Source organism: Lissotriton helveticus, chromosome 8, assembly GCF_964261635.1.
Source record: "Lissotriton helveticus chromosome 8, aLisHel1.1, whole genome shotgun sequence".
In the NCBI taxonomy this organism is placed as follows: Eukaryota; Metazoa; Chordata; class Amphibia; order Caudata; family Salamandridae; genus Lissotriton; species Lissotriton helveticus.
The window spans coordinates 534,782,989-534,794,495 of NC_136069.1; the positions used below are offsets into that span (position 1 = coordinate 534,782,989).

The 11,507-nt window shown below is 47.3% G+C and overlaps 1 protein-coding gene across 1 annotated transcript in view; it reads right to left on the minus strand.

Moving 5' to 3' along the window:
- Nucleotides 1-4,455, minus strand: part of DIAPH3 (diaphanous related formin 3) — a 2,176,287-nt gene extending 2,171,832 nt beyond the window's left edge. Inside the window, exon 1 of the mRNA XM_078657410.1 lies at nucleotides 4,049-4,455. Within this exon, the coding sequence (XP_078513536.1) occupies nucleotides 4,049-4,180 (132 nt within the window). The 5' untranslated portion in view covers nucleotides 4,181-4,455. The remainder of the gene's footprint in view (nucleotides 1-4,048) is intronic.
- Between the last annotated feature and the right edge of the window lie 7,052 nt (nucleotides 4,456-11,507).

Here is an 11,507-nt window from a genome sequence, read left to right on the forward strand (position 1 = left end):
CTACTGTGTTTCCTGGATTACATCAACTACCTATCGGCTACCAGACTTATGGAAAGCCTCGATTTTATGCCCAATTTTTAAGAAAGGAGATCCCTTTCTCCCAGCTAATTACCGACTCATTACCCTATTAGATCTCGAGGACAAGGTATATGCCCGGTGTCTTCTCAGGTCGCTAGAAAAATGGGTAGCGGAAAACAACGTTCTACCATACTTTCAAACTGGATTTCGATCCTCGGCCTCCACAATAGACAACATTATTACTCTAGACATCCTGAGTCAACAAGCAGAGCAAAAAAATCATCTCCCCCTTAATTGCTGCTTTATAGACTACAGCGCTGCCTTTGATAAAGTGTCGCGCAACACCTTATGGAGGAAATTAGACAAGTGGGGGATCCCTCAGAGTCTGCTTGGAGCTCTTATCTCCTTGCATAAGAACACATGGGTACGAGTCAAAATTGGCCCAATGACAGTCTCTGCAAAAATTCCAACCTCAGACGGCCTAAAGCAAGGTTGCATTCTCACCCCCCTCTTGTTCAACCTTTACACCGCCGACCTGGGAACATTCCTGGAGAAAAAGCATTCTTCTTCCGCCAAAGCTGGGATTCGCAAAAACGAACCTGCACATTTTTCAATATGCCGACGATATTGTTATAATGGACCAGGCAAAATCTGGCCTCACACGAGCCTTAAGCATGCTCCACAAATAGAATACTGCTAACGCTCTAAAAATCAACCAGGAAAAGACAAAGGTTTTGATATTCAGCTGTTGCAAGAACAAGACAAATTTAAGGTGGAACATTGGGCCCAAAAGATCAAAACAACATCTAAATACAATTACCTGGGGGTCTGGTTTAGTGAGTCTTCCAGAACATCAGTTAACCTAGCCGCCTTGAAAAAGAGAGTTGGATCAATAACATACTCTCTGACCCTACTCAACCAGTCCCTGAGTAGTCCTTCTACAGAACCCATTCTGAAGGTGATTAAAGCCCCTCTTCTCCCTGCCTTAAACTTGGGGCATCAGGCCTTTCCTGGCGCATGCTCGGCCAGTCTCGACCTCGCCCAAGTTTCAAATAATATAAAAAAATCTTCCATCTTCCGAATTTCATCCACAGGGCAAGACTACGACTGGAGCTGGGCCTTCGAAGACAATCTATTTTTTTGTGAGGCTGATACCCTGAACTACTTCATAAGGACACTAAAAGCCGCAGACAACACCCTAAAAGCCCGGTTAAAAGAAACTCTTGCCAGCTCTGGGAATCCGTGCAATCATCAAATCATAAAGGCCATAAGAACGCTAAACATTGCCAACCGCAGTCCCTATTCCATACACAGTCTGGAAAAGGGTTATCAATAAGCAGTTCAGACAAATTTCCTACCGGAAGGATATCCTGTTTCTAAAAACATCAACTATCCTGCTTCCCTTGAATAAATCATACCTCCCTGGTGTACCTCAATCTTACCTCCTGGAAAATCTGAACGCAGTGGCCCGGAAGAACATAATGTTCATACGTCTCTTAGGTCTGCGCTCCACTGCCTTCAACCGATGGGCTCCAACAAGTGAGGAGGGGGTCTGCAGACTGTGCAACTACAGGTCTGAATCATGGTTGCATCTTCTGTGCTGTTGTCCCGCCCTTGACGCTCCCAGAAGACTTATTTTAAAACCCTTACATTTAAAATGGGGCATCAGAACGTGTTGAGAGGCATTGGCCCTTTGCTTTACTTCCTTAGACACTCAAGTGCTTGTAAGAAATGGAAAATATGTGAGACTCCTGGACAATCTCTTTTTACCCTTGCTGGCCCCTGCCCTTCCAGTTCCCCCCCCCCCCCCCCCCCCAAAAAACTTATCACCAACTTTTTTTGCCCCCTGTCCTAGTATTCCTGTACTCATTTCTTATATTCTTGGCTCTGGAAACCTGTTACGTGATTATAATAATGACTACAAGATTGCCTGGTTAGTCATATGTATATGAACTTAAACTTGATGGTTTTCTTAGTTTTTGCTTTTAACGTGGTAACTGCGCTATGATGACACTCTATTGCAATGGTTGTAATTAACTGTGCTGCTTTAATCAAAACCTAGCAGTGGAACCCTGCAAAAATTACAGACAAGAGACTGGTAGCTGGTGATGCTCTGAAGCAGCATTCACTCTGATGGAAATAGTAATGCAAGTACCCCAGCAATAGTAACAAGGATAGGAGAAGATATATTACAATGGGCTCAGATTAATATCAGAGTCAGTTGTGTTGAATAGTTAATTTAGGAGACTGTTTTGGGTATAAAGGGGGAAGGGACTCTGAGATGAGGTTGACCCTGAGGCCCTTATTTTTGGTCATGTGTAATGTTTCTGTGCCGTGCCATGGGAGAAGGCTGGGGTCCTTGTGTCTTGCAGAAAGGAGAGAACATTGTGTATCTGCTCTTTAGGCAAGAGATAATATGCAGAAAGGGTCAGACTAGCCACTGACATTTCTTTTGAGGGCTGCAAGTTAAGAATGCTTAATTTAAGCTGGTGGCTGCAGGTGGGGCCCAACTGAAATCTTTTTTAGAAACCAGTACATTTTTCAAACCATCAAACTGTAAAACAGAACAAAAGAGAGAAAGGCATCAAGGGTCGGTGGTAGAAGGAGGAAGGGAAATATGGAAAACAGTGAAAAGAAAGAAAGCAAAGATGAGAAAGAACCTGCAAGAGTGAGAATATGAATGAAGAACATGTTGGTGGATGAAAGATCCAGCAGCTGAACTCTAGTAGACAGCCTTGGTATTCAACAACACAGCTCCACCACAGATTCCCTCACTACCACCCTTTAAAAGTGTCCCTCAAGTCTTTCTCAGATGTATTTAATCAGTTATATAGCACCACTCAAACTAGTGTAGGGTGTCAAGAGCACTTTACATCATACACACTACACCGAGACAATCAATCATTGGTGTGTAAATAAGTGTACAGCAAATTTTACATAAGACCGAGGAATAAAAGGTGTAGGAGTCAATGTCATCCATACTTATACACTGTATAGTTGAAAAGTGCTTGGTCTGGAGAAGCACAAACTCAGAATTTAAACGTAAACACTATGGTTGGGGGTTCTCTTTAATAATCAGAACTGATTTCTATCCAATGAATCAATGTTCCAACATTAGGATTTCATGCAGCTCTTTGATGATGGTTATAGCTCACTGTTCTATGTTAGGATTGTAACTTATAAAGTGACAAAAGAATATCTCACACAAAAGCAGTAACCTACTGACCTGTTTACATTATATGCACTTTATGATCTGCATGATACAAGTTCTTTGCAGCAGGCATATTAACCGACTGTGGCTACCTTACATGAGTCATAACTTCCACTAGACAAACGTCCGATCTCTCTCAATGAAGAACATTAATCACCAGAGTTATCTTGACATTTTTATTGTTGCCTGAAAATTGCTGGAGACCAGGAATGCAGTGGCAGGTACTTTTCAAATCATAATGCATTTGCAAGCACTACTCCCCCAGCCAAAGTCAGCGAACTTTGTTTGCTTGGTGTATGAAGATGCAAGATTCATATACATGTTTTTTTCACATTTGGTCCAATTACTATGTGAATGTAAACAACAACAAAGCATATTTGCAAACTAGAACTACATGCCTACCTTTCTCAATATTTCACTTCATAACTTCAATTGTATTTGTTTAACCGTCCTACGGTCTCATACAATGGGTGATTCGTATAGTCTCACTGGAAAGTCCACAAGGTTGTCTTTGCCCCCCACCACACACACCACAATGTTAGTGTATCCTACGCCCCTGTTGCCAAGGGTCATTATATAATGAGTGTCACACAAACCATACCTATAGCTTTTTTTAACCAAATCTTATCTTGCGGACTATTGTTGGCTAAATGCCAATGACTGTCAGAACGGGAAAGGAAAGACCGACACGACATGGGGACACTTCAGCTGGCACTAGTACCCCTGGGCTATGCTATGCTCGCTGTCAATGTGCAGTCTGGGCTTCACTGTCATGTTCTCCCTGGAAAGGTAGTAGTTGCAGTTCAGAGGAGTACTTACAAACTTGGAGCCCTTCCTGTCCTGCTCCTCGCAGCCGGGGGTTTGCAGACCGCGTTTCCTGGAATGTTTGGGTTCCCTGCGTCCTGGAGGGGGAGATGACTCCCTGGAGCCCGAGGGCCTGCGGACGTCCATTGCAAGGCACAGGCACCTGAGGCGGAGGCCAGACTACGCCAAAGCAGCTTATCGCTAGCCAGGAATTAGCTCGTGGGATCCTCTTAAATCCGTTGACAGCAGCCGAGACTGTCCTGCGCACTCTGATCGCGCGCCTTCACCTGCGGCTCCTTATGCCACAAAGCTTAGAAAACACTCAAGTTCTCCCAACTGTCAGCTGGCACCCAAAGGGGATCCTATCCAGCTCCCCAAATCCAAAAGTTCCCGCCGCTCTGGAAACGCCCCTTCCGCACTTCCAACCAATGGCAGAGCGTGCTCCGCCCCTTCTTCTCCCGCGAAAGCACAGAGACTGAGATGAGTCACGTCATTCCCCATAGGCCACCGCCCCACAGAGGCTGCCTTCAACCGAAGGAGGTGAATCATCCTAGCTTAACACACCGATAAGGTATGTGGGCGTGGCCACTACTGACATCGGACATGTTAGAGTCAGGCTAGGCGTTATTTACATGCAGTGGTCTTTATGTTCAGTCTGCTATGTTTTATTCTAGATCTTTCTCTTTACGTGTTCCCACATATAGACATGGATGCATGACTGATAGGATTGCCACTAGTTGGTACTTTACCATATTTGCCTTTATTTTTAGATCCGTGGTAGTAAAACGATAACGAAAAGTAAAATCTAATATATTTTGAAATATAAACCTAAAACATGAAACACGCGAATAAACTGCTTAGAATATGAGAGTTGTTTACATTGTTTTTAAATGATTATTAACGTAAATAGAGGGAAATTTATCATATTATAAAAGAATATTGAAATCTTTACGTAAGTTCTCGCTCACCTACTAGCCCCTGCTACAGGCCAACAGACGTGGTGCAGCACAAAGTTGCCCACTTTCTACACATCCTTAAAACCTAAATAGCATGATGCCTGATGCACAAAATTAACATGCACTTTGCAAATGAAACCTACGTGACTTTGTGTTTTGTGACATACGTTATACTCGATACTGCTGATTGTACGTCCCGCAGAGGGTCATGATGTGGTGACGGTCTAGTTGTCCGTCACCCGGAAAGGGAAGCGGACAAACAGGAAGCGGAAGGCGGCCATAGTGTCATAGGCGCCTACCGCTAGACAGACGCAGATTGTCTCCCGGCGCTCCGGGTAAAGAATAAATATTCTTACAAATTACTCCGGCCTGATGAGTGGTTCTTCCAACCCCACAATGGCGACGAGGACAGCCGGATAGCCCGCGCAGATTCGGACCCGGAGCGCGGCAGCGGAGACGGGAGAGCATCGGCAAGGGCGCGAAAACGGAAATCGCCCCACCGATCGACCTGAACACTCGTCCGAGTAGTGCAAGGTGCAGGCACGATCCTGTACCACTAGACATTGTTTGCCTGAGCACAAAAAAAAAAAAAAAAACAAGCACATGCAAACCCAAGTATTCATGGCCAGTGTTTGCTTTTAGTGCGTCTAGAGTGGATAGAAAGCATTGTACAACGGTGCAGTCCCCTTCCAGCAGTGTGGGCATAGGGAGGCACCCTGGCGGAGCAGCGGCCAGACGAGGCAGCTACCAGTTCAGCGTATCCAGCCAAAAGGGAAGCTCAGCGGGCATCGCCTGAGCCCTCAACCAGGGAGAGTGGTGAGGACAGCGCCAGTGACCCCAGCGAAGGCGACCCTGCAGTACATCACACGCCGGGGAGTCCACCGAGTCGGAAGATCACCGTTCAAGCTCGTCGACGAGGCACTTCCAGGATGGCGACTCAGTCTACCCTCACCCAATTGGTGCCGTTTCTGACGAAGAGCGGGGAACCGGAGATGAAATGGGAAGACTGGAAAAGGTATTTCCTAAATTATCTTGATGCCCTGGAAGAAGAAGGCGACGCTCAGTTCTCCAGGAAGAGAAGAAAAAAAATACTTTTACACAACTTAGGTCCCGAGGGGATCAGGATCTACGACTCCATCGTCAAAGGTGAGAGGGATGGCACGGACACAGACGTATTTAGTCACGCCATCGCAGACCTCGACGCCCACTATAGACCAGTCGTATGTGTTGCAATCGACTGATACAACTTCTTTCAAAGGACGCAAAAGGTTGGTGAATCGGTGGATGAGTATGTCGTGGCCCTGCAAAAGTTGGCCCTAACGTGCAAGTTTGACAGGCTGCATGACGAACTAATTAGAGACCAAATTATCATGCACACTACCAGCTCCCATGTCCAGGAAAAGCTTTGGGTAAACGGGGATGCTCCTCTCAAAGAGATATGGGCCATGGTGAAAAAGGCGGAAATGTCAAAACGTTGTGCGCAAGCGGCCAAGAAAGAGGCGGGAGGAACACAGACGGTATGCAAGATAATGGCACCGGCTAGAAGTGACCGGCCGAGGCAGAGAGATCCGCAGAGGAATCAAGATGGAAGACGATCCACCAACAACAACACCTTTACTCCGACAGATAACAGATCGAATAAGGGAAGTAAACTGAGTTGTTACAGGTGCGGCAGCACCGGGCACATGGCAAATGACAAAGCATGCCCAGCATTCAGAGCAAAGTGCTCCTACTGTAGCGTGTTCGGACACTATGAGAAGGTGTGCCGCAGAAAACCCAAAGGAGCGGTGGTCAGGTATGTTGACCAGGAACGACATGAAGAGGCAGAAGATCGAGAAGACGCAGAAGACCAGGAAGAGTTCTTATACATCGATGTCCAGGTGCTGGAAATGGAGGGAGAAGGTACAGACAAGCCCAGATTGAACATGCACATCGGAGGGATTCCACTGGAAATGATCGCTGACAGTGGAGCACCCATCTCCATAGTTCAACGACAAGTGTGGGAGGAAAAGTTTGCTACCAAGATCAAAGAGACACTACACCCGATGGATTTGAGACCAGTCACGTACACAGGGCAAAGAATTCCCATGTTGGGGTATTGTCCCCTCCTGTTCGAGTTCCGTGGTCGTCATGCAAGGTGCAAGTTATACATTGCTGAGAAAGGCCCCTCGGTGCTGAGCTGGAAGGACCAAGGAGCACTGGGAATACAACTCAACCCAGGAGGAATTGAAAAAATACTACTAATGGATATGGACAACAGAGAAGGCGAAGAGTCCTGGCAGAGAGCGTACCCCAAAGTATTCAATGGGCAAATCAGAGAGCTGGCGAAGTACACCCACATCATAAAGCTGAAGGAGGGAGCCACACCAGTAGTGCACAAAGTGAGAAATATTCCCTTCCGCAGCAGGGACGCGGTGCAATCCGAATTGGATAGGTTGGAGAGAGAGGGAGTGATCAGAGCCATAGAAAGTGCCGAATGGCTTTCTCCACTGGTGGTAGCCCAAAAGCCAAATGGCAAGGTGCGGCTGTGTGTCGACTTAAGAGAACTGAACAAAAACATTGTGATCGACAAATTTCCTCTACCGCGAATTAATGAGATGCTAGCTAGGACCAAGGACATCAAGTGGTTTTCCACGATAGACTTGTCATCGGCTTACCACCAAGTAAAACTTCACTCCTCGTGCAGCCATCTCACGTCATTTATCACACCGTTCGGTTGCTATGAATTTGTGAGAATGCCTTTCGGACTTGCATCCGCAGCGGCTGTCTTTCAGAAACTTATGCACAGATTGCTGAAGGGTGTAGAGAATGTGCAGTTTTTCCAAGACGACATCTTAGTGAGGAAAGACGAAACAAGACCACAACGAGAAGCTCCACGTCGTTCTACGGACATTACAGGAAAACGGCCTGACAGCGGAATGGACAAAATGCAGGTTTGGGATGTCATCGGTCACGTACCTAGGGCACGAGGTGAGCGAACATGGGATACTGCCGAAAAAGGACAACATGAAATCGATTCAGGACGCTCCCACTCCTACCAAAAAGGAAGATGTTCGATCATTCCTGGGGATGGCCGAATATTACAGTAAGTTCATTCCTCACTTTGCCACGAAAACGCATCTCCAACGTCAACTCCTTAAGGAAAAGAACAAATTTGTATGGGGTCAAGAGGAACAGACTGAGTTCGAAGCACTGAAACAAGAAATGAGCTCTGCCATTCCCCTGAAAGGGTTCGACCCAAGTGCGGAATCCATCCTCACCACGGATGCCAGTGACCGAGGCTTAGGAGCCGTCCTTATGCAGAAATCAGCAAATGGAGACATCTCTACGGTCAGTTTCGCTTCAAGATCGCTTGCACCCAACGAGGAGAAGTTCAGTGTGGTGGAGAAGGAGATGTTGGCAGTGGTCTGGGCGAAGGAGCGCTTCAGACAGTACCTGTGGGGAGCGAAATTCTTGGTCCGAACAGACCATAAGCCGTTGGTCCGAGTGCTGACTTCAAGCGGCCATGCTCACGCAACGCCCAGAATTGCAAAGATGACTCTTAGGCTGTTGGACTTCGTCTACGAAGTAGAACACATCCCTGGACCGCAGAACAAAGTGACGGACTTCCTGAGCAGAGCGGCAGCAATGGAAGCAGTGGATGTAAGAGAGACACAAAAGTGGGAAGGTTATGTAGTAGCCACCATTCAGGATACGGAGGAAGTGATCAGTGCCCAGGAGTGGGAAGAAGCATACCGAGAGGACGTTGACTTAGAAGCCATCAAAGGATACGTGGTCCATGGGTGGCCAGAGAAAAGACATCTCAGGGAAGAATTGAGAAAATTCTGGGAAGTGAGGGAAGAACTATCGTTGGCCGACAACCCCATTTTCTTGCTCAGAGGCGACAAAGTGGTCCCTCCACAAGGCTTAATAGAGCACCTGATGAAACTACTACACGAAGGTCACCAGGGAATCACAATGACAAAAGCCCTAGCCAGACAAGCGTATTGGTGGCCAGCCATTGATGCCCAGATTGAAAGACATGTCAGGAAGTGCGAGTCGTGTGCCAAAGCAGATAAAACACAGAACTTGTTGAGACCACCATTAGGAAGATTTCCGGTTCCGGATGGACCGTGGGAAATGATTTCTGTGGACATCATGGGCCCAGTTCTCAACAAAGAAGGCGCACAGAAGTACGCTGTAGTTCTAATAGACAAATATTCCAAATGGCCGGAGGTGGAGGTAATGGAAAATGTGGACACTGACGCAGTGATACGTTTCCTACGCACCACGTTCGTCAGAGAAGGCATCCCGAAAAGCATCACGTGTGACAATGGGCCGCAATTTACGTCAGCTAAGTGGACCACATTCGCAGCTAGGAACGTCATAGAAGTGAACCACACGCCCATTTATCACCCGGCCGGAAACGGTCAAGTGGAAAGATTCAATAGGGTGATTATGGGCACCATTCAAGCGGCTATAAATGATGGTATGGACTGGGAGAAGGAATTAGAGAAAATGATCTGGGCCTATCGCATCACTCCTGGCAGCACAGGATACAGCCCATTTAAGGTATTGAGAGGAAGAGATGCCTTTACGAAGGACAACATGGCATGGAGGAAATTAGTGGTGCAAAGTAAGTGGTCACCAGCCATCGTCAGAAGGAACTTAGAGAAAGCCCAAGAAGTGTATACAAAGCACTATAACAAGAGACGCAACGTTCAAGGGGCAGAACTGGAAAAGGGAGATTGGGTGAGGGTTAAACTGGCAATCCTCAAGAAGAAAGGGGAGAGCAAGTTCTCACCACCATTGCAAGTACTGGAACCATACACCCGGTCTGCCCTACTCAGTGATGGAAAAGTGTGGTCAATGGACAGGATGGCCAAGTGCAGCAAAATATTGAGTTGGGGAAATGACATGGATGAAGGAACTCAGCAAGTAAAAGAGGAAGGTGGAAGAGAAAGTAGCAGAAGAGAAATAGAGAATGTAGGAGAAGGAGGTCGGCAAGTGGAAGACAGCGATGGAGAATGTGGCATGAGTGAAGAGGGGAGAAGCGGGTACGAAGCAGAAGGACACGAGGAAGTTCGAGACAGAGAAAGTGAAAGGAATGGGAGAAGAGAGGACAAGGAAGGACCAGGAGACGGAGGTGGAACTGAAGCAATGAGAACCAGAGTGGGAAGAGTGGTAAAGGTACCGGAGAAGTTTAAAGATTATGATAAGGACTGGAAGTAAGGACTTTATTGATATTGTTTTGTTGTTGCATAAAGGGGGGAGATGTGATGACGGTCTAGTTGTCCGTCACCCGGAAAGGGAAGCGGACAAACAGGAAGCGGAAGGCGGCCATAGTGTCATAGGCGCCTACCGCTAGACAGACGCAGATTGTCTCCCGGCGCTCCGGGTAAAGAATAAATATTCTTACAAATTACTCCGGCCTGATGAGTGGACCGTATTTTTCTGTGTTTCCGGGGGCAGCCTCGCGCCTGGAAAACTACCAGCCTAACTCCCATACATCTGTCTAGTTCTTTTCTCCATTTCCCCACCATCGGGGAGGAGATCGTTTGGCGATTGTGAGGGCCAGGAAGAGCAGGTGCTGTTTTTCTGGTTCCTCCCTATCCCGTTGTGCTATGTAATAGGAACAGTTTTGGGTCGTCTGGGAGATCCCAAGCTAATACCCTGCCCAAGCATGCAGAGACTTTACACCAGAAGGGCTGTATAGCAGTGCAGCTCCACACTGTGTGTAAAAAGCTTCCTTCGTCCCTCTCACAGCGCAGACATTGGGGAGACTGAACGACCCCCATCTTCCAGAGACGAACTCTAATATAGTATAACTGGTGCACATATTTGAATTGGATAAGTCGTTATTTTGGGAGGACCTCGCTGCACCCAGGGGGCTAGCTATGGCCTCTGCCCAGTCATCGTCCGCTAGGTCTGGTATGTCGTCCTGCCATGCCAGTCTTGTTTTAAGCAGTGTTGTTAAGGTCTGGTAGACTAGTCTGATTTTATGCGCCCCAGGTCCCCCATGAGGAGATGGCCTTCAAGGGGATGGAACTCTGGCAAGCTGTCCAGAGTGAGGATGGTAAGCGTCAGGGCATGGCGCAATTGAAGGAATTTATAAAACTTTGACTTATGCAGCTGGAATTCTACCTGCAACTGCTGGAAAGATTTTAAACTCGTCCCCTTCATAATATCTCCCAGTGTGGATATACCTACCTACTAGGTCCCATTTATGGAATCTAGGCAGGGCCGCACCTTGCGCAACAGGGTTCCATGCTAGCGGGGAGTCGCCTGGGTCAGTCGACCACGCGACCCCATATGTCCGAGAACATACCGCCAGAGCCGGGCTTACTGTCCTGCCCGCATGGGGTAGGAAATGCAGGCTCTGTGCACTATAAATTAACTGAAGGAGGGAGGCCCCCTCCAGTGCTGTGTGTTCCAGTGCAAAAGCTGGTTCCGATGGCGAACTGTACCACCATTTATTTATGAATAGCAAATGGGAGGTGGCGTAGTAGGAAAATACGTCAGCTGCGGCGATACACCCA